At 38.5% G+C, this 24,177-nt stretch overlaps 2 protein-coding genes across 9 annotated transcripts in view; both read right to left on the bottom strand.

Moving 5' to 3' along the window:
• Positions 1-9,627, bottom strand: part of CREG2 (cellular repressor of E1A stimulated genes 2) — a 62,788-nt gene extending 53,161 nt beyond the window's left edge. The window contains exons 1-2 of the mRNA XM_069100518.1: positions 9,087-9,627; positions 6,030-6,199 (exon numbers count right to left, since the gene is read on the bottom strand). Of these exons, the coding sequence (XP_068956619.1) occupies positions 6,030-6,199; positions 9,087-9,539 (623 nt within the window). The 5' untranslated portion in view covers positions 9,540-9,627. The remainder of the gene's footprint in view (positions 1-6,029; positions 6,200-9,086) is intronic.
• Positions 9,628-18,074: 8,447 nt separating this feature from the next.
• RFX8 (regulatory factor X8) overlaps positions 18,075-24,177 on the bottom strand; it is a 135,555-nt gene continuing 129,452 nt past the window's right edge. For all 8 annotated transcript variants that reach the window (XM_069100522.1, XM_069100520.1, XM_069100521.1 and 5 more), the window contains one exon: positions 18,075-18,829. In XM_069100522.1, coding sequence (XP_068956623.1) covers positions 18,653-18,829 — 177 coding nt within the window. In that variant the 3' untranslated portion in view covers positions 18,075-18,652. The remainder of the gene's footprint in view (positions 18,830-24,177) is intronic.

Genomic DNA, 24,177 nt, shown 5'->3' on the forward strand with positions numbered 1-24,177 from the left:
CTCTATGGCCTGTAACCAGCTTGTATTTTCCTTTGAAGCTTTTGGTGCAGGATTTCTGACTTCACTGTTTTCCTCCTGTTCCATACCTTGCTCCTTCTTTTCCCCAAAATAGGAGTGTAACGTTGGAATCTTCTGTCTGCTTTGCTTCCTTTGCCTGCTCATTTTGCCACTCAGTGATTTGACTTTTGGGCTTGTTGGCACAGTAGGACTCTGCCACAAGACAGGGGAGTTTTCGTCCCAAATGCTGGGGTTTTCTCAGTTGCCGGAGGTATTAGATGGGTGCCCTCTCTGAGGTCTCCACATGCTCTGGCAAGCTGGACACACACCCCAGGACCTCCACCCTAGACTGCAATCCAGATCCAAGCAGGTTAAAGCAAGAGTGATTACCCCTCAGACTGGTGCTTGGTCCCCCTACACTCTGCAGGCCAGGAGCTGAAGCCACCACGTGGCGCTGGTAGGCTGTGCTGGTCTCAGGGGTTTCTCGCCCCCCAGGGGTAAAAGCCACGCACTCCCACTTACTGGGTCCCAAAGTCCAGACTGTACTGACCTCTCACTTTGTCCTTCGCATCTATGTGTTGATAAATCTGGAAAGGGCCACAGCTGCTGCTGATCTGGAGTCCCTCTGGCTGGAGGCTGGTCAGGCCCGCCCTGGGGCTAAAGCCGGCTCCCGGAGTGCTGCGCTGGCCGATTCCTGCCGGCCTGCTGGGCTGTCTTCAGCTGGAGGTTAGCTTCTCTGTGTCATTTTGTGGGTTCTGCAGCTCCAAAGTTTGTTTAGAGTCCCCTTTTTACATGCATTGGGGAGGGTGGAAGCCGGAGCCGCAGGAAGGTCGTGCTTCTACTCCGCCATCTTTACCACTCTATTTCTTAACCAGTATCAAGTAGTTTTGAGGATTGCTGCTTTATAATACAATTTAAGATCTGGTACATCTAGGCTACCTTCCTTTACATTTCTTTTCATTAATTCCCTTGATATTCTGGACCTTTTGTTCTTCCAGATGAATTTTGTTATTTTTTTCTAGCTCTATCAAATAATGTTTTGGTAGTTTGATTGGTATAGCACTGAATAAGTAAATTAATTTAGGTAGAATTGTCATTTTTAAATATTAAATTGGCCTACCCATGAGCAGCTGGTATTTTCCAATTATTTAGATCTGACTTTATTTGTGTGAAAGGTATTTTGTAATTGTGTTCATATAGTTCCTGGGTTGTCTTGGCAGGTAGACTCCCAAATATTTTACATTGTGTACAGTTGCTTTAAATGGAATCCCTCTTTCTATCTCTTGCTGCTGGGCTTTGTTAGTAATATGTAGAAATGCCAATAATTTGTGGGGGTTTATTTTATAGCCTGCAACTTTGCTAAAGTTGTTCATTATTTCAAGTAGTTTTAAAAATTTGATTCTCCAGGATTCTCTAATACCATCATATCATTTGCAAAGAGTAATGGCTTTGTTTTTTCATTGCTTATTCTAATTCCTTCTATTTCTTTTTCTTCTCTTATTGCTAAAGCTAACATTTTTAGTATAATATTGAATAACAGTGGTGATAATGGAATCCTTGTTTAACCCCTGATCTTATTGGAAATGCTTCTAACTTTTGATGCAATAATTTAAGAACAAAAGTTTAAAATAACTCTACTAGAATTTGCTTGCATTCTTTTATCTTTGCAAATGTACTTCAAATACAAGTAATTATAAGCAGATTTTATAATTTTACTTTGAAATAAAATTTCATCTAACGATCTCTAGTATGTGCAAATGCATGGCATCTATTGATGCAGTTTGGTCCTTCAAGGTCTTCTTAAATTCTGGTCCTTCTAGCCCTCCTGCTGTCTCTACCCACCACCATCTATTATCCCACCAAAGAGTATCATGACCATATAATTTTGTCCTTCTTGGCCATGCAATACAGGTTGTTCAGAACAATACTACCCTCACGCTCAGTTCCAATGGGTACTATGGACACTTAACATTGTCTTTTAGCCCCACAGATGCCATTAAGATAAATTATTTGAAGGTGTGTTCTCTATTTTTTCTATAATAAAGAGAATGGCAACATGGTATCAGGAGATACATAGCAATCTTTGTCCTATTAGATACAGTGTGTTTTTAAAAATCCCTCCCTCGTTTCCTCTCCTCTGCCTTCCCCCTTTTTTGCTTTACGTAGTCAATAGGGATACGCACCCAGTAGAATGACAGCACACTATACCTGATTTTTTTTTTTTTAGCATGATTCAGTTCAATTCTATAGACATCCTATTAACTAAATACTATGAGCCAGGCACCATGCTGGGTCCTGGGGATAGAAAGAAGTCCTGTGTTTAAGTCTTGACAATACATACTAACTGCTTATTCCTGGGCAAGTCACAGAGGCTCTTGCTGCCCTAGGAAAATGCCTAAGGCTGTAAGGTGTGGAACAGGTGCTCATCTGCACTGAAAGAGGAAATTTCCTCAATGGCACAGGTCTGACCCCCCATCATTATATGTGTGGAAATTGTTATTATAATGTAGCATTTTTTTGTACTCTGCAAACCACTTATGATCACTGAATCTCAGACCTTTCCAAACCTTTCATTACAGACTATAAGACTGAGATTGAGGAGGTAAATTAATTTGTTTCAAGTCACAGCAAAGGCGCATTTTAAAAAATACCAGCACTCTACTGATGTTGCTATGGCCTTAAGACACGGGATACAACAGCCTCTGAAGAATTAAAAATGCATATCCCAGAGAAGGAGATGGAGAGTCACATGGTAGATGTGTGTAAGCTGCAACATATGGGAGGAACTTTAAAAAACAGGAATAACAGATATCACCAAGGAAATGTGTGCTAAGAAGAGAAGCGGGACCTCCTGTGAGGAATCTGTGGAAGGATACAGATCAGTGTTGCATAGGGAAATCAGGAAAATGGGCTGCAATTAGCACCATCAGAGGGAACTTTCAGGTAAATGAGATGACGGGTCCATTTGGCCTTGGTATCTCTTGTATCCCTAGGGTCTAGCTAGTATCATAGCTAAGATTTAAAAAGTGCTTAGTAAATGCTTATTGATTGATTGATTGTAGTCAGTCCAGTGATTTTAGCACCATACCCCACTTCTTTGCCGGTACCAAGCAATTACTAGCGGTGAGCTAACAACATTACCCTTCCCAAATCTTTCGACGTTAAAGTTTCAGGACGATAGAAAATGACAGTGACAGCTGCTGGCTCCTACCTTCAGATGACAGTTTTTCTCTGGCACAGGCCGATAGGCAATTAATTCCCTTTTCCAGGCTGATTGCCCACCTCATATTCTATTGTCATCATGAAATAAATCTTGTGTTGTTAATCTTCTAGAGTGTGGGCTTCCAGGGTTCAGAGCTCAGGAGATCACAATTCATGAAACTGCTTTTAAGGCATCAGTAAGGGTCCATATCCCAGTGAGATGGGAGAGTCCCTCGGAATATGCCTTTCATCAACAGACTGGCCAAAAGAAGAGGGAAATTACATAAAACAGTACTTGTTGCATTCTACAGCTTTGCTCCATTCATAATGGGAAATAGATTAGATGAGATGTCTTTGGCACTATTCAGTCAAGCTTGTTATTATCTAAGTTTGTCGATATTTCAAGACATCATATCAAGGCTGATTAAAAGTGTTTTGAAGAGGCAACTGTAGCAGTATGGAGAAAGCTATCTATCAACTTGGAGTCAGAAGATAAGGGTCTGATACTTGGTGCTTAACTTTGGGCAAATCACTCAATTTCTCTAAGACTGCTTTCTTTTCTATAAATGGGAACAACAAAATTGTACAACTGATGTCATACTAGGGAGAGGCTTTGTAAAGTATAAAACAACAGCAGGGATATGAGTTGTTATTATGGACATAGTCTCAGCTAGGTCAAATTTTCAGTTTCATACTGCTGTGAGAAGGCATAGAGAAATTGAGATGCATATGGATAAAAGGAAAATCCAGAGTGAAACTGAAGACCACTCAAGGTAGGACTGCTTTGATTATATAACAATAGTCATCGATGTATAAATAATTTTATTTGCATGAATCTTATATGTTTCTTGCCCCATATTTATTATAGAACTATGGAATTTTAGACTTCATAGAATCACAGATATGGAAGAGACCCTCTAGAGGGCACTGATTCTAAGTCCCTAGTTTTACAGGTAAAGAAACTGAGGTTTAGAGAGATTAAGTGACCTTTCCATGGTCATACAGCTAATTAGTATCAGAAGGATTATGAATCCAGTTATTTCTGGTTTCAAGTCCATCACTCTCTCCACTATGCCATGTTCCCTAAAGAGAATTAAGAAAAACCCTGACTAAAACAAAGTAGAGGAAAACAAAATAATTTGCAGAAGTTGATGTAGGTAGCTAATAATAATACTAGAACTAGATTCCTGGACCCACCTATGTCCCTTTCACTCCATCTCACTTCCTCTCATGAAGCATTGGAGCTGGGAACATATTCTGCAATGATTGAGAATCACAGGATTATTTTTTTAAAAGAATCGTATGATTTAGAAGCGGAAGGGAACTTAGAGATCACCTTTATACTATCCCTACCCCTCCCCTCAACAGAATGTTAGCCACTTGGGAGCAGAAATAGTTTTACTTTTTGTCTTTGTAGCCCCAGAGCTTAGCTCAGTGCTTGACACATAGTAGGAACTTTAAAAATGCTTGTTGATTGATTGATCTCTCATACACTTGATGAAAGCAAATATTTCTGAGGGCATTTTTGTATAAATATGCCACTTCTAAAATTACTTCTAAATATTATGTATTTATTCCTCTGTGTACTTGTTTCCACCTATAAAATATAAACTCTTTGAAGTCAGGGTCTATCTCAATTTTGCATTGGTCTCCCAGAGTCTACAGAGTCTGTATTGTATAGTGGAAAAGAGAGCTAGCCTTGGAGTCAGGTTTGAAGTCCAGTCTTTGACATATAGTAAGTATACAACATTAGGTAAGTCTCTTAACCTCTCAGCGTCCAAGGCAACTTTCTGAAAATCTGAGTTGTTGAACAGTTGCTGAAGGGCATTAGTTAATGGTAGATGGTCTGGTTCAAACCAAACTCTGGAGCCTAGCACAAAGCCTGTTATATAGTAGGCATTTAATAAATGTTTACTGAATTGAAATGGGATATGACTTGACTAATGTGGAAATGTGTTTTAAATGATCATACATGTATAACATATTAGATTGCATGCTGTCTTGGGGAGGGGACAAGGAAGGGAGAGAGGAAATTTTGGGACTAAAAATATCATAAAAGTGAGTGTTGGAAATTAAAAATAGATAAATGAAAGAAATGGGATATGCTTGAAAGGCCTTTGTTTGATTTCAAAGGGGGCAGTTCAATACCAAATTATTCAAGCAGTATTACTTAGTGGGAAGATCTTTGGATCTGGAATCAGGACCATAGGTCTGAATTTCAACTCTTCTGTTTACTAACCGAGTGACCTGGAGCAAATCACTCAAATCTCTCTGGGTCCCAGTTAACCCATCTATATAATAATCAGGTTGGAATAAGGTAAGACAGTTCAGGTTCTCTAATGAATTCACTATTGACAGCAGGACTAAGTAAGGTAGGTCAAAGTGGAAAGTACATTGCTTTTTGGTTTCAATGGACCTAAGTTTAAACCCTGATTTCAGTGCTTACTACCTTTGTGAGTTTAGGCAAATCATTTAACCACCCTGGGAACCAATTTCTTTACCTGTAACTGTTCAACAACTCAGAGTCTTAGAAATTTGCCTTGGACGCTGAGAGGTTAAGAGGATTAGGACTAGATGTCCTATGTGGTCCTTTCTAGCTTTACATTTGTGTTTCTATAGTACTATGCTCCATTCTCCATCAACAGACCCTTCTTTGCTAAGCACCGCGATTATGCATCTTTCTTAGTAAGTCTGGACACCTTCCCCCAATCCTCTTAGAGTAAGTAGAGATATTACTTTGTATCTGAGAAACAACTGTGCTGTGTTTTCAGTAGTACCAAACTGTCAGGAAATCAGAACCCTCACTAGTGACACCAGACAATCCACATTACCTGCAAAAATCTCCTGCTATTTCTGGCAGGGTCAGGGAGGCAACTGGATTTTTCATCAAGTCGGCAACAACGTTGTCCTTTGGAGTCACATAGAAGAAGGGAATCCCAGTGCTGTTGTTGAAGGGACCATCACTGATGGGTAAGCAGTTCCCAAAGGGCACCCCTTTGATCTGACAAATATAAGAGAAAACTTTTTAATAGTGAGCTACAGGCTGAGTGAGACTCTATTGCCCATTGGGAGGTATGCCAGTAGGGATGTTGAATAACAATGAAAATAATAATTTTTATATAGTGACATAAGTTTACAGATTTTATATTATCTCACTGACATTTAAGGGGAGTAACTCTTATACAGATGTATTAATCAAGGCAAGGTGATTTCTAATCACAGTATTTCCGCTACACTTAGATCATCATTAAGATTTTGGTAGTTGGCTTAAGAATACTTGAGAATTTGTCCTAACTCTAAGTTCTTATACAGGACTAGCTTCTAGATTCATCATCTAATTTAATCTTTGGATCCCAGGAATTTTTTGTTTGTTTGCTCATTTTACACTTTTCTCCCAAAGGCACAACTCCTTGCTCATTTATTCATTGTCTTGTCATCACATTAGGCAAAATATTTTTAAAAAAGTGTCTCAGTTTGCTAGTACTTATGGGAGCATACTATGTCAACCCTGTCCCTCATCAGTCATCAGCAAGCAATTTCTAAAGAGTTACTCAAATAATGAAGTCATATGACCAGGAAAATGTTATTAGAAAACATGCTACTCTATTATGGATTTGGTCCATTTAGTACATAGATGCCTAAATGTAGGGATTGGTCATGGTCTGTTAGGTGTCAAGTTATGAGGTTAAGTGTTGAGTTAGGGATAAGAATAGAGATTGAACCTATGATTTAATAGATACAGGAAGTTCCCAGTGAGGAATTTCCTTCACAACTTAAAGTCTTAGAAAACTTCCTAGAGTACTAAAAGGGATAGGACTTGCCCAGAGTCACACAGCCAGCATGTGTCAGAAGCAGAATCCGAACTAAAGTTCTCCTGGCCCCAAAGCTTAAGTGTGTAGTTACAATGTAGAATTATTTTAAATTTATAAGAAAATGTATTGTTGGAAAGCCCTCTGCTGTGATATGACCATTTGTCATCAAATATGACCATTGATCATTTTTTTAAGATGAGATATGATTTTAAGTCTCAAAATTGGTAAGAAAGACTATTACAGTGCTAAGTAACATGAGTCAGAATCATGTAATTCATGGCACTGCATTTTTAATCACACATAAAGGTTGAGATCTTTACCCAAGATCCGGTATATATTTCAGTTTACGTCAGGTACATATATGGTAGCAAGAAAGAGTGGTTAACTATGTCAAGTATGTAGCCATGGTCCACTGAAACTCACACTAAATGTAGTATTTTCAAAGGTTGATATAATTAAGGTCAACTGATGCTTTGTCATTAGTTATGATTTAGGGATCACAGAGTCTGACTCCCTCATTTTATTGTTAGAAAACTCAGGCCAAGAGAGGTATAGTAATTTGCCCAAGTTAACACATATAACCTTTGGTAAAAATTGTGACTAGAAATTACATTTCTTACATACTAATCTTAAGCTCAATGGATAAATCGCTGAATCTGGAGTTAGGAAGATAGGAGTTCAAATCCAGTCTCAGATACTTACTAGCTATATGACCCCAAGCAAGTCACTGAACCTGTCTGCTTTGATTCTCCATCTGGAAAATGGAGATTATAATAGCACCTGCTTCCAAAAGTTGTTGTGAGTATAAATGAGGTAATATTTGTAAAGTGCTTTATGTAAATTCTACCTCTTGTTATTATCGTTTATGTTTTGTTAAATTTTACATTGTTCTACATTATTTGGACTGAATAACATTATTTAAATGAAGCGGGAATTATTTTAACATGTAAAACAATACCACGGTTTTAATTCCCTCAAAGCTTTCTGGAAGCCATATTGTGAGAATTAAATTCTCATTATTTATTCATGCCATTTGAACCCGCGGATGGAATTACTGCTTGTCTTACAAATCATCATATTATTTACAATTCCAAATAAGATGATTCTCTGACATTTGATTCTTATCTGTGTCCTATTCCATTTAGGGGAAAAAAACCTGCTGTTTAATAATAGCTTTTCACTGTTTGCAAACTTCAATATATACTATCTATTAAGAAAGAAAACCTATGAAATTAGGAGTGAAAATGATTAATTTGGAAACAATTCTTAAAACTTTTAGTAAACCTCTAGTTCTTTTCTGTGTCTCACTCCCTTATACTGTGGACAATGGAAGATTTTGGTATTAGTGGGCAACTGGGATAAAAGGTTGGATACTGCTTCTCTCTGCTTATACAGTCTTTCCATAGAACCCTTGGACTCTTTTTAAAGTATCTCTTCTCTGGCATCTCATTCAGACTCAGATCCTTGGTGCTAAAACACCTAGCTAAAGCCTGGCAGTGACCTCAGTCTTATACTTTACCAGGATAATGGAGACAGTCTTGCTCCATTGCTCATATTGTGTCTTTTACAGGACAGCTCACATTTCTCAAAGGCAGTCAAACTCAATCCTGAATTTATGTCTTTTGAAAATGGTATGAAGGGGCGGCTAGGTGGCAGTGAGTAAAGTGTGGGCCCCAGAGTCAGGAGGACCTGAGTTCGGTTCCGGCCTCAGACACTTAACACACACACACACACACACACACACACACACACACACACACAACTAGCCATGTAACCTTGGGCAAGTTACTTAACCCCAATTGCCCTCCAAAAGGCAAAAAAAAAAAAAAAAAAGGTATGAAAACCCATGAGTTAAGGCCAACACATCATTTGTCTCATCTATATGCTGCAGGATTTCCTAGACAGGGAGGTCTGTTGTGTAGTGATTCTCACAGAGCAGTCAGTTGAGATCAATACATCTGCAGTCCCTCCCCTAGAGCTGCTAGTGGGTAAAGCCTATCTGTCTGGGGTTTTTGTGTTGTTTTCTTTTTAAAGAGGGAGCACGTTAAATTCTTGGCACAGGATATGATGACTTACCTTTTCCTGGGTAGATACAGTAGCCAGAAAGCCCCAGCTGTTAGTGTGAGCCAGGGATCGGGCAGTCCTGATGATCTGCTTCTGAGTAGGAAGGCTGCCTGTCCCTTTGACACTTTCCCTTCTGTAGGAAAACATCCTGGAAGGAGAGGAGATCTGTTTGGACCTCTCCACGCCTGGCCTGGATCTCATTTCAATGTCTTCTTTGTAAACAGAGGCCGGGTAGCTTTGCTTCCAGATGCTCGTGGTGTCTTCGAGGAGCGAAGGCAGCGTCTCCTCGTTGGAGGAGCTATCCAGCTCCTCCTCTGCCTCGTTGGTGACTGACCAGTAGACCGAGCTCACAATCACATACCCCCAGACAGGAGAGAGCATCGCACTGCACCAAAGCAGCCAGGAAAACCAGGAGATGAATGCGATCCTTTTCCCCAGCAGTCTGTGACAGCAGAAGACAGACATTTTGCAACAAACACTCCGCGCTGTGACCCACGCAGTCTTGCCAAACCCTAGCCTCTGGAATGATCGCAGCACCCTCCTGTGGCAGAGAGAAGGCAATGGGAAGATAAATTGAGTTTCTTTCTAGGCTTAAACAGTCTCGAGGGGCAGGGGCAGGGACCTCGCAGGTTGAGCACGAGCAATCCAAGAGGGAGCTGGTTAAAGAATCTGAAGTCCCTACTACAATTCCACAAGGAAATAACTAACCTACTAATGAGAAGAGTCCTACAGATTAAGAGCCGAAGATGTTGGGATGTTCCCACAAGCCACCAAATGTCAGCTTTATCTGATCATATCGTGAAACAATTTGTTCCTATCGCACCAGTCTTTGATTATTTTCTAACCGCTGAACTCTTTAAACACTTCAATTGGTGGCCTCCGTTCCCAGTGTGGAAAACACTGTGAATTTGGAATCAGAGGACCTTACCTTGAAATCTCCCCCTCTTATTCCCCTTTGAGGCTGGGCTTTTGTGACTTTCTTTTCCTTCTAGGTAACCCTTGGTGATTGTGATTGGGAAGAGAAAGAAAGGAAGGTGGAGAAGATTCAATGAAAGCAATGCAAAGCAAATAAATGAAAAGAATGGGTTCATACAATCCTGGGATTTTATAGTGAGTATGAACCTCAGAGGTTTCTTTACTGAAACATAAATCTCCTCAGTAATATTCCCAACAACTGGGCCTCAATTTCCTCAAGTATAAAGAAGAGGAATTTGGAGTAGATGGTTTCTCTTCCAACTCTCAATTCTATTCTACCATGACCTGGTCTAGCGCAGTAGCCCTGATTTCCCATTCCTATCCGATCTCAAATTCATTTACAAATCATCATTATTACTTTTGAGCATGATTCCTTCAACAAAAAATTGTAGTTTTTCATGTATACTCTCCTTATCTGAATCACAGTAGATCACAATAGCTTAGATATTAGTTAATCTAACCCCCTCATTTTACAGATGAGAAAATATTAAACAAAAAAGAAATTACAAGACTTACTAAAGATAACACAACTAGTTGAGATTAGATTCTTGATTCCTGGTCTAATGTTCCCATTAGATGAAATGGAACCATTCCACTTTAGGACACCAGAGAAGTTGTTACTAGAAGTTTTTGTCTTTGGAGTGTTGGAACATGTCTTGCTAAGTATGTTTCGATATTCGATATGTTTCGATAATATTTCGATATTCGATATTATGGTCACAAGATCCATAATGCTTGAGGAATCTCAAAAGTTATTTAGTCCAACTTTTTAAATAATATTTTATTTTTCCACAATTACATGTAAAAACCATTTTTACATGTCATTTTTTAAACAGTTATTTTTTGAAATTTTGACTCCTGTGTTCTCTCTTTCTCTCCCTTCCCTCCTCCTTTTGGAAGTAAGCAATTTGATATAGATTATACATGTGCAGTCAAGTAAAACATTTCCAACTTTTTATTATAGGTGAAGAAATTGAGACCCCATAGGGGTTCAGTGACTCTCTGAAGACCCTTCTCCCTCCAGGGCGTAATTGGCAGAGCCAGGATTCAAACCATTTTGTTTTTAATCTAGTGCTCTGGAACTTTTATTTGGGATGTTGTCCTCAAAAACATGTTCATTTTAAATGCAAGGAAAAGATAAGGTGAACTCAGCATTTTTAATAGGTTTGGGATTTCAAGAAGTCCCTTTTTTCAGTGCTCTGCATTTCACTCTCTGATCATTCAATATTGTCTAAGTCATTTCCACCACCACCCCTCCCACCCACCCCCACTTTACCTTTCTTCTTAGTAGCTTGTACTACAGGACTCCAGCATACCCATCAAAGGAATAAAAGAACTGACTTCTCCTGCAACTTTAATTAAAAAGGCCTTAAGCTGACCTACATAAAATCAGCTTATAAACACTGGGCACCAGGCATGATGTGCATCTATCTGTCCAACCTTCCTTCCTTTTCCTCTTCTTACCTACCCTCTTTCAAAATCAGATTCTGCTTTCACAACTTCTCCTCAAAGCTGTCTTTGGTTGAGATGGTAATAGGAAGAGGAAAGGAGCTTACTCCTTAGGAGTAAATAGTACTTCCCTTAGGAAGAATGTCAGTAGATGATGTGATAACAGTAAAGGAAAGAAAATGAACAAAAACAAAAAGAAAAGATGTATTGAATCTTAGAATTTTAGGATTAGGCTAGACTTTAGGGGGTCCTTGTCTGAAACATGACAAGATCCTTGAGAAGTAGATAGCCAAACTCAATTTGTAAATCTACTCTCAAGACTTAGAAATCATAGATATTTCATATTTTTATGTATATTTTTGTTTTTACATCATCTTGATTTCCTGAAACACCCTCTCTCAACCTGAATCTTAGGATTTTAGAGGCAAATTTTACTTCCAGAGATCAAGAAATATCCCTTCATTTTAAAGATGAGGAAATTGTGGCCCAGAGTCAATGCAGGATATCACAAAGGTAATAAGTGGCAGAGATAGAGTGGGAACCTAGCTCATCAGACTCCAAATTCAATGTTTTTCCCAGTAAAGCATGTTGATACAAATCTTTATAACTAAAGTCCTTAGTAATGGTTTAAGAAATTTGTTTTTAAAATAGTATTCATTTTTCCAATTACATGTAAAGAAAATTTTAAACATTAATTTAAAAATTTAGTTCCAAATTTTCTTCCTCCTTCCCTTCTCTCCCTCCTCCTTAAAAAGGTGAGAATTTGATAACGTATTTCCATATTAATTATATTGTGAAAGAAGAAACAGACTAAAAGGATAAAGCCATGAAAAAGATAAAGTAAAACAGTATGCTTTGGTCTGCAGTCTGATTTTAGAAATTTAGATATTTTGATGGCTATTTCCAAAAAGGAAGGTTCTAATGGTTACCGAATTGATTTTGATAAAGTGAAGGTACCAGTCCTCATTTTGCCAATTAGCTAAACTAGGGCCCATATCCTCTAGTTGGGCTTTAGTTTTGATTTGTGCTGTAGGAGAGAGTACACATGCCAACTGAATCGTGAATCTTTTTTATTTTTATTTATTGTTTTCTTTTTATTAATTTATTTTTAGTTTTCAACATTCACTTCCACAAAATTTTGAATTCCAAGATGGCATGCATTCTGATCACCCCTTCCCCCAATCTGCCTGTCCTTCCATCACTCTCCCCTCTTCTCTTATTCCCTTCTCTTCTAGTTTCCTGTAGGGCACGATAGATTTATAGACCCCATTGCCTGTATAGCTCATTTTCCAGTTGCTTGTAAAAGCAATTTTTAACATTCGTTTTTTAAACTTTGAGTTGTCTCCCTCCCTCCCCACCCAGCCTCATTGAGGAGGCAAGCAATTTGATATAGGTTATACATGTGCAGTCATGCAAAACACTTCCATAACAGTCAAAAATCATGAATCTTTCAAAATATCAAAATAAAAGGTATGGGTCATCTAAATAGTCCCCTCAAATCCATTCTAAATGTCAAGGCAGGCAAAATTCATTGTATTTCTATAATGCTGATCGGGAAAGGAGGTGGGCAGGTCATGGAGCAAGGGCAAGGAATAATAAATAACTAGCTCTAGTTTGGGTACCTAACCAATGTAAAAAGTCAGAAGACATATATCCTCTTTATATATATCAGCATATCTCATATATTCTCTATATATCCTTATATATCAGCATATATCCTCTATAAAGGGTTTTGGGGAAGACAAAGATAAGAATTGAACAAGATAGGAATGCATGGATGGAGTTGTGATGTGCCCTATTGAAGGGAGTGATTTATTTGCCTTAATGCTAATGCCTTCCTTCTATTGATTATCTCCAATATATCCTGTATATAGCTTATATATATATAATTATATATGTCATTATTATATAATATATATATATATATATATATTTACATATTGTTTTCCCACATTAGACTATGAACTGCTTGAGACTGTCTTATGTCTTTCTTTGTATCTCAGTGCTTAGTACAGTACTTGGTACGTAGTAGGTGCTTGATCTTTATTGGCTGACTGGCTGGCTCACTACATTGATGAAATTATGGATCTTTTGAAGTACTGACTGACTATTGGACATTTCCCACTAGATGTTACATAAGCATCTTAAATTCAACATGTTCAAAGCAGAACTCTTTATCTTTACTCCTGAACCAACTTCTCTTTTAAACTTTCCTAATACTGTTGAACATCCTTCTAGTCACTAAGATTCACAGACTCTGGGTCAGCAGCTCCTCACTTTCACTTACCTCACCTATTCAAACATTTTATTGTTTGTACCTTCACTGTTAACATCACACACACACAAACACACATGTATGCACACACACACATACATATGTGTCTACAAATATATGTGTATATTATGTATATATAGTATGTACACGTACATATATGCATTTATATAATATATATTTGGAAAAGGGTATATATGCACACACATATCCCTTCCTGTATACTCATACAGCCACTATACTTATGCAGGGCTTCATTCCTTCTTGACTGGATTATTGCATTCGCCTTGTATTTGGTCTCACTACCTTAAGGATCTCCTTACTCTACTCTGTCTTCCACTCAGTCACCAAATTGACTTTACTGAAGTGCCATTCTGATCATGTCACGTCTCTGCTCAACAAAATCTAAGTGGTTTCCTGTTGCTTCTAGGATCCAATATGAACTCCTTCATTTGACATTTGAAGCTCTTCATAACGTGAAATCTTTCTTCCCCTCCAGTTTTCTTACACGTTACCTACTCCCCACAATGTACAATCTAGGCACAACAACCTCCTCACTGTTCTACACACAGCACATGTGGCATTCATCTATTGTCTCCACGACTTTATACTGTTTGAACCGCATTCCTGAAATGTACTCTCCATACGTCTTTGTCACTTGGAATCTCTGACTTCCTTCAAGGTTCAACTCAATTGCTATGTTCTATATGAAACCTTTCCTGATACTCTCAGGTCCTAGTACCCACTCTCCTCAAATTACCTTGTATTCATTTTGCACACATTATCTGTCTGTCTGTCTATCTATCTACCTATCTATCTATCTATCTACCTATCTATCTATCTATCTATCTATCTATCTATCTATCTATCTATCTGTCTGTCTGTCTGTCTGTCTGTCTGTCTGTCTGTCTGTCTGTCTGTCTTTTTTGTTAGAATGTACATTAATATAACCCATAGCTCAAAGCCAATTTGCATGGGATGCTGTGATAGTAATGGCAATTAAAGATTCCCCTGTATTGGCTTGGTTTTCAAATTGATTGTATTAAAACCCAGAGTTTGTTAATCCCACCTGTGGGATGGGCTTGTTGATGTGAAAAGAAAGTCCTGAACTGGGAGGAGCTGGTGATGTAGATTTGGAGAGATAAGAGAGAGGCGGAAGATCTTTTTGGAAGCAGCACCTCGTGGAGAGAGAGAGACTAAGAGAATTGCTGGTGGCCGCTTTGAATTGCCCTGGACTTTTGAGACCTGCCCCCAGAGCTGCCAAGGACTGAGGAGACATGGCTGTTTTGCTGGTACTTTGTCTGTCTGTTTTGATGTTGTTTTGCCAGATTTGTCCACTGGTGAAAGACAGTCCTTTTGTTGAAGAAGTCCTGGAACCTGGCTGTTCACTAAGAAGCCCTGAGACTGTCCTGCAGACAGAGAGTGAATACTGTCCACTGGTGAGGGACAGTACTGTTGTTGCAGGGGTCTGGAGACTGTCCTGCAGACAGAATGAATACTGTCCACTGGTGAAGGACAGTGCTGTTGTTGCAGGGGTCTGGGAGCCTTTCTGTTGGTTCAGAAGCCCTGAAGAAGGATTTTCTTGTTGTATGTTTACAGAAATCCTGGGAGAGGGCTTTGCTAATGTGTTCAGGGGTTCTAGGGCTGTTCTACAGACAGAGGATAAATTCATGAAGGGACTGGCAATGTATCTTATGGCCTTGCTAAGCCTTGTCTCTCCAGGAACTAAGATTGCTGAGAACTTGCCTCGTGTCAAGATGAAGAAAAGACCTCCATTTGGGTATTAAGTGCTGTGTTTAAACTTGATGTAACTCTGGGGTAGATTCAATTGTGATCCAGGGGGTGGGGAACTTTTGACCTTATTGTGCTCTGTGATTGACAAATGAAGGTACTTTACCTATGTTTGGAAACTAATCTCCATTTGAGAAGAGGGGTTTTGTGGTGGACTTAATTAAGGTATAGCCTAGGGGTGGAGTAGTATTTAGAACAGGGACTTTGTAATTGATTGAATGATTGGAAGATCCTGGGGTGGGGTAGTACTTGGAGATTATTTAATCACTCTTAGTAAATGCTGTATTTTGAATGATGTCATGTTTTGATCTTCTCTGTTCTTGGTTTGTCACTGAATAAAATAGAGAGCACCTATGCTGGTATTTTGAACCTGGGAAGTTGCCTTTCTTTTGGCATTATATTACAGATGCTCATTATTGGTGAAGATGACTGAACACTCCATATGATCATCCACAGAAGGGTAAAGCTGGGGAGCATCTGGGAGAAGAGAGACATTGGTCTTTGGACTTAGAGCTTCAAGAGAGAAGGTATGTAGTTCTGGACTTTCTTCAGGTCCCCAAAGAGTAAGACTCTCAGAAGAAGTCAACATGTGGAGGAGCTGGCACCTGAATTACATCCCTAACCCCAGCCTCCTGAGAGATTTTGGGAAATTTCCCCTTGGATGAAATCTGGGATACTCTGTTGAGCTAAGATATTTCCCTCCCTGTGACAGAGCTCATTTATTCTGTATTATCTGGTACATATTCTCAACCATGTACTTTCCCTGATCTCTATTTGTTTTTAGCTTGGATAAATATTTTTATTTGCTATTGGCAGTGTGTGTCCATTTTGGAACAGGCATTTGGTGAGAAGGGAATAAAGCCTTGAATACATAGCTTGGGGCAACCATTACCCATTAACGGACAGTGATCAGGAGTTCACTGGGAACCTAAAAATTATTTCCTCTAGATTAATAATATTTGGGGGGGGGGCAGATAGCTATAATTCTTGCCCAATTCTCTCTTATTTTGGAGAGAGAAGAGTGGCAAGCATCTGATCTCAATCTCCTAGTTCCCATCTTGGAGGGAGATAAGTCTCCCTTGGAGAAGGGTGAGGGGACAGAGATAGAGGTAGAAACTCTAGAGATTTCTATTCATCCCTCCCTATGAGCCACAGGTAGAGACCCTTATGCAGACACACATAACTGACATGGACAAAACATACCATGTACCAACCCTTACATATATAAATTGTACATACATTAAAATGTAAGATTCTTGAGGGCAGAGACTGTTTTACTTTTATCTTTGTATCCCCAGCACTTAGGACAGTGCATGGAATAAAGTAAGCAGTGAACAAATGCTTAATTGTTACAACTATCACATTAATCTTTATAGAGATGCATTTTAGAAGTGGAAGAGCCCTTTGAGATCTTTCAGTCCAATGCCCCCATTTACAGATGGTAAAACTGAGACCCAAAGAGGTAAAGAGATCTTGCCCAAAGTCACACAGCTGTTTAGTGGTAGGGATGAAACTAAAAACCTAATCTTCTGATTACATCTTCTCTGCCATCTCTGCCACTGCTTAGCTCTGTGGCTTCTGATAAGCAATTCAACCTTTCTGATGTGCAATATGAGACTTTCCCTTCTGCTTCCAACATTTCTAGTTGTCACTAGTCCTATTCCATAAGATATTGTGGCTGAAGGTGGGGCTCTCAGTGATTTTGTTTATATACTGAAGCAAGTTAGGTTGTTAATGTTATGTGATGATTTAATGAATTACTGAGAATAAATCCAATAACAACTGATTAGGCACCTGGAGAAACCAGCAATGGTCTAGAAAATCGAGAGGTGGGTTTAGAGTGAGCAAGACTTGGGTTCAAATCTCTTTTGATACTTAGTAATTGTGTGTGAGGATTCCTTTACTCATTAGGACTTGGTGGAGGGAGCTCTGGCACCAAAGGTTCATATGTTGTAGAGACTGGAGCTATGATTCTTTGTGTGTGTGCGTGCAGAGACCTTCCAGATGAGAAAACTTGTTCTTTTATTGTAGGTTGACCCTTTGATGCAACTTATGGTCTTGAAATGTTTCCTAGAGTACTAAGAAATGAAATGAAATTGCTCAGTTGTGCAACCAATATGTATTGGAGGTGATGCTTGAACCTGGGACTTCTTGGTTTGGAGACCACCTCTCTAATTCAATATGCCACACTATCTCTGATAGCCTTATAAATAAGGATTTATATAGGTTTAATATGTAATTTTATGCATCACATGTGAAACTTAGTTGAAATTGTTTTGGACCTTAATTATGAAATTACATTCTTAAATCCTTAATTATTAATATATTAATTAAATTAATTAATCCTTAAAACCTTAAATCCTTGATTATAATATTAGCAGACATAAAAGCATTTTCATTAAATGTCTCCCTTTAAGATCACAAGCCAGATAGAGGGAAATAGATCTGCTTGGACACTGACACACTTCTTAGTTTCAAATGGTTTTAATGCTTTGGCTTTGGAGAAAAAGAAATAGAGGTAAAATAAAAGAGGCATCATTTGTTACAGATATATGTACTAAATTATACCTCATTTTCCCTCCAAATTGTTACAGTAGAGGAAAGGAAGTTCTTTGATCCAGTGAGTCCCAAATTTATATCTAATTATTTTCTCACCATTCTCTGATGACTGAGAATTTCTTTCTACACATTCTGACTACCTAATGAAACAATACCGAAGATGAGGATTTTTTTTCAGTTTGAACTGGGTTATACTCTTTATTAAAAACAGTGATACCTCCCGTGAGTTTTATCTTGTATGTAACTTGCTTCCTGGAAAGATTTTTTAGTTTCACAAATTCCTCAGCTGTTGAGGACAAAAATGGAGTTACCAGGAAAGAACATAAGAAATATCAAAGAGGCAAGAAATAATTTAAATTAGTTTATGAGTTTGGTCAAAGCCAACCACTGGAAATACATCTGAACATAAAAAAGTCAAACAATGCTACATCTGTTATGTACAATAAAGAACTTCCCATTTTCATTATAAAAGTTTTCCAGGTAGTATACTTTGAGAGTGAAAATACTGTTTGCCTGCGTGTTTCACTTATTCTTATATATTAGCATTGGTTTCTGTGAAATAAACATCTTCAGGGCTCTGTGGTACATCTGAGGTGTGAATTACAAACTTCTGTCCATCTTTTAAAGTTACAAGGGCTTCTTGCCCCACAGGAAGGTCTAATTTAATTGTGCTTTTAGTGGCTTTGTCTTCCAACAGTACCTGGATCAGCTGTAAGGGAAAAAGAAATTAAGCTTAGTATAATGTCCTTTATTATACTGGGATCCTTCCTTTTTTCTAGAACTAAATTCCAAGAATGTGTCTTTTGTTTTACCCATTTAGTTAAGTCAAGTCAGGATTTTGAGTGTTAAATGAACTAATTTAATGTAAAATGCTTATAATAATAAAATACTACATAATATATAATAGTCGATAAGCATTTATTAGGTATATACTATGTATAGTAGTGCTAAGCACGAGGGTTACAAAGAAAGGTGAAAAAATAATCCAGTCCAGTCCTTGTTCTTGAGGAGCTCAGCCTAATGAAGGAGACAAAATGCGAACTATTGCTACACATATTCTTGGAGGGCAGTCATTAGCATTAAGGGTTAGCAGGAAATGCTTCTTGTAGAAGGTAGGATTTTAGCTGTGACTTGACAGAATCTTGGGAAACCAAGAAATAGAGATGTGTAGGGAGAACATTCCAGGCATGAGGGACAGCCAGTGAAAACTGACAAAATTTGGGAGATGGATCGTCAAGTGATAGTAATAGCAAAAAGGCTTGCAGCAGAGTTTGTGGAAGAGGGTAAGGTATAGGAAGACTCAGTAGGTAGGAGGGTGTCAGGCTATGAAAGGTTGTTTTTTTTTAAGCAATCGGGGTTAAGTAACTTGTTCAAGGTTACATGGCCAGTTATTTCTGGGTGTGGTGCTGAGTATCTGAACCTGCATTCGATCTCCAGGTCATCCTGACAGTGGAGCTGGTGCTCTTACTCGCTGAGCCACCTGGCCACCCCTAAGCAATTGGGGTTAAGTAACTTGCTCAAAGTTACATGGCCAGGTGTTTCTGGGTGGGTGCTAAGTATGTGAGTCCGGGATTCAATCTCCAGGTCAGCCTGACAGCTCTTACTCGCTGTGCTACCTGGCCGCCCTTATGAAAGGTTTTAAAAGCCACACAGGGGATTTCATATTTGACATTGGGCAGCCATTGGTTTCTTAGAGTTTGGACCAAGGAGCATTAATGATTGCCTAAAGACTCTGTAGGACAAATCAGGGTCTAGTTATTGTTGTTTATCATTCCTTTTCCAAGAGGATCAATGACATCATGGGGTGATGCCTTGACTCACACATGAATTTGATTTAAGTGAGGCAAGATTGTCAGCCTCACTCTCTCTATCAGGGTCATCAAAGTCAGGGACAGGAGATGATGCAAGAAAAGGAAAAGCTGGGGATTTTAGTTATGAGATGAGAACAAAAGGAAAAGGGATTGAAATCTATCATGAATTGTTAAGAAAGAGCGAAAGATATTATGAAGATGAAGAAATCTTGGTTATGGGACAGAAGGGAAAGTAGATTAATGAAAAGTGCAAGTGACTCCATGAAATTTGTATTCTGTCTCTGTATGGCCACAGGTTATACTTACTATGCTGGTTGTTTTCATGGTTAAATATAATTCCTATATGGCAATCCACAATTTTTAAGTGAGCCAAAATGACTGGGCCATAGCATAGTCAGATAAGTTTGACTACAGAGTTGTGACCTTTGTTATATACAAGTGGTACCATTAGTTTTAAAAGTTTAGAAACAGCACACAAGGGTTTTCCCTACATATCAAGGAAATTGAAAGACTTGTAGATTATGTTCTTGAGCTCAACTGTCAACTTACTGGGTATGAGAAGAAAATAATGTCACCTCTTTATTTAGTTTTGAGGTATGTAGTGAGGATTAATAGATTCTTGGAAACTAAAATAGGAATATATTGTTTTTAGTCTAATTCAGTCAATAATATGTATTATTAGTTATTGGTATGATTTGTAATGTACATAATCTATATTTATGTTATTATGGTCCACTAGGTGGTGCAGTAGACACAACGCCAACCCTGGAGAAAGGAAGACCTGAGTTCAAATTCAGCCTTACACACTTACTGTGTAACCCTGGGCAAGTCACTTCACCCTGTTTGTCTCAGTTTCTTCGTGGTAAACCACTCCAGTATCTTTGCCAAGAAAACCTCAAATAGGGTCATGAAGAGTTGGACATGACTAACATCTCAACAACCAAATATTATTATTGAGAATAACAGTAACTGACATGTAGACCTTTAAGTCTGACAGTGTTTTATATTCATTATGTTGTTTGAACCTCACAATAACCCCGAGGAAGGTATTACAGGCATGAATTCACAAGTGTTTATGAAGTACCTGCAAGGCCCTGTGTTAGGTGCTGGAGACACAAAAACAAGCCCTCGGCACGGCGCCTCTATGGAGCCCCTTACTGCTCCCCACTACTCTTTGTCCATTAGGCGTAGAACAGATGCTCAGTTTTTATTAGTAGAAAAAGTTTTCTCATTAGAGAGCACCTGACACTAGCTAAATTACATGTCAGGGGCAAAGAAGGTGAGGGAGTCAGCAATGGAGAAAGGCAAAGGAGTGAGACAGAGACAAACAGAGATGGAGACAGAGAAAGGAGAGAGACAGATGGAGACAGAGGAGACACAGAAGACAGGCACAGAGAAATAGCTTTTTCACAGGATTTTGTGTTGTGAACTAATTTATGTAAAGTGTTTATAATAATAAAATACTACATAATATATAATAGCATATCATATATATGTATGATAGTATCATTTGGATAACTATGGATGGAAGATCATTTTGAGAGGACTTCCTTCTCCTTAAACTTGCACCATCACTATCTCCACCCTAGGAATATTGTTTTTGTTGCCCCTTTTAAGAAATAATCTTTAGGGGTGGCCAGGTGGCTCAGCGAGTAAGAGGACCGGCTCCAGCGTCGGGATGACCTGGGAATCAAATCCTGGGCTCAGATACTCAGCACCACACCCAGAAATAACTGGCCGTGTAACCTTGAGCAAGTTACTTAACCCCGATTGCTTAAAAAAAAAAAGAAATAATCTTTAGTCAAAGTACAACTAATTTTCTATCATTTCTGTGCTTTAACCTTGCAGGACATGACCCAGAAGAATCAACATATCTTTCTTTCATTCTTCCTTCCCTTTCTCTTTCTTTTCCTTCTATCCATTCACCCTTTTCCTTCCTTCCTTCCTTCGTTCCTTCCTTTCTTTCTTTCTTCCTTCCTTCCTTCCTTCCTTCCTTCCTTCCTTCCTTCCTTCCTTCCTTTCTTTCTTTCTTTCTTTCTTTCTTCCTTCCTTCCTTCCTTCCTTCCTTTTTTCTTTCTTATTATTATATGTTCCATACTGTTCTATCATGTTGGAATTATACCATTATGGCCAGTTACTTTGTCCTTCTTTTTATACTTACAGAAGGAACATCTATATACAGAAACCCAAAGAGCATGACTGAAGTTATAATGTAGGCATGACATAAGGTTAAGCTATCTAGTGGATTTTTTTTTTAAGCAATCGGGGTTAAGTAAGTTAGTTGCTCAAGGTTACACAGCCAGTTATTTCTGGGTGTGGTGCTACGTATCTGAGCCCAGATTTGAACCCCAGGTTATCCCGACACTGGAGCTGGTGCTCTTACTCACTGAGCCACCTGGCCGCCCCTGGATTTTTTTTTTAAGACTAAAGCTATTTTGTGTGCACTCAACTTAATGAACTGTTAATTGGGTCACCAGTGAACTTGGAGAGGAAACAAGGTTGATTACGTTGAAGCAAAGTTCAAATGTTGAGTAATCAAAATGAAGTAAATAGATAAACAACTTCTGGGTGGTAGAATCTTTAAGATTTTGTATCTAAGTCAGTTGCCTGAAATGATATATGACAATATATATTAAGATTTGCAAAGTAGTTTAAGTAAATTATTATTTGAGTATCACAACAACCCTGTGACATGGGTACTATGAAAATTATTATCGCTATTTTAAAAAATTAAGATTAAACCACTTGCAAATGGGGGGTTGGGGTGGGGCAGAAGCAGACAGAAATGAGTATTTATGAAGCACCTGCTATGTGCCAGGTACTGTACTAAGCACTGACAAATATTATTTCATTTGATCTTCACGACAACCCTGGAGAGCAGGTGCTATGTAATGTCTTCATTTTACAACTGAGGAAACTGAGGCACAAAGCATTTAACAACTTACTTGCCCAGGGTCACACAACTAGTAAGTGTCTGAGGCCATTACTTGAACTCAGGTCTTCCTGACTCCAGGCCCAGCACTCTACTCACTGAGCCACACAGCACAGTAAATGTCCAAAGTTGTTTTTAATCAATGACTTGGATAAAAGCAAAGATGATTTGTGAACATGTGCAGGTGACATAATGCACTGAATGACGGAGCTGGGATTCAAAAAGATCTTGATAGGTAAGAGCAATGATTGGATTAAATAGGACAAAGTTCAATGTAAATAAAGATAGATTATTTATATAGATGTCAAATACAGATAAATATAAAGTCTTAAACTTACTTAAAAAAAAAAATCAACCTCACAAGTCAAAGGCATGGCTAACAATTTGTCCAAAAAAGAACTGCGATTTTTAGTGGACTCTAAGTGCAAAATGAACTATGGGAACGGAAGCCAAAAAAGCTAAGGTAGTTTTGTACTGCATTGAGAAAGGCATAGTTTCCAAGAATAATAAGAGCCCCTCTGTATTCTGTCCTCATCACTTCACATCTGTTGTATTTTGTTTAGTTATTGGAGTCATAGTTGAGGAAAGACATCGATAAATGAAAGTGTCTGGAGGAGGAAAACCAGAATGGTGAAGGGTTTTGAGTCCATCCCATCAGAAAGAATTTTTTAAACTCTTGGAGCATGCCCCCATGGGGGGGGGAGGTGTGGGTGTTGAAGCAATGGCAGAAATTAGTGGATATTTTCTAGAACAATTCCTACTTAAATATATCTATATTCTCTCCAATGAAAACAGAATTCAAGTCATCAAATCAAAAGTGAAACTAACATGGAGAATTTGCTACTGACAGTGAATTATTTATTCATGGTGGTTCTTAAATATTGTATGTTCAACTATGGCCAAATTTGAGTAAGAGCAGGTTGAATCTGAATGCTGTCATGATCTGCCACCATCACAATGAGTTGGTGTAGGTTCATGACTCAGATGAATTGATTTTTTTTCCCACTTGTTTCTACTTTTGAACATATGATGTATATAACCTTTACATTAAAGTTAAACAATATCTGTGTTGAAGTTAAAATATTTCATTCATTTTACAAATACAAAATTATTAGCTAGTTTCCTCAAAAGATGTAACTTATTTAAAATGAAAAAAATTTGTTTCAGGGGGTGGCTAGGTTGGCGCAATGAGTAGAGCACCAGCCCTGCAGTCAGGACAACCTGAGTTCAGATCCGGCCTCAGACACTTAACACAAAAACTAGCCGTGTGACCTTGGGCGGGTCACTTAACCCCAGTTGCCCTACCACCCCCCC

The sequence above is a fragment of the Petaurus breviceps genome, unplaced genomic scaffold, assembly GCF_028583685.1.
Source record: "Petaurus breviceps papuanus isolate PSGF00001 unplaced genomic scaffold, PetGlider_PUasm1.0 419, whole genome shotgun sequence".
NCBI lineage: Eukaryota > Metazoa > Chordata > Mammalia > Diprotodontia > Petauridae > Petaurus > Petaurus breviceps.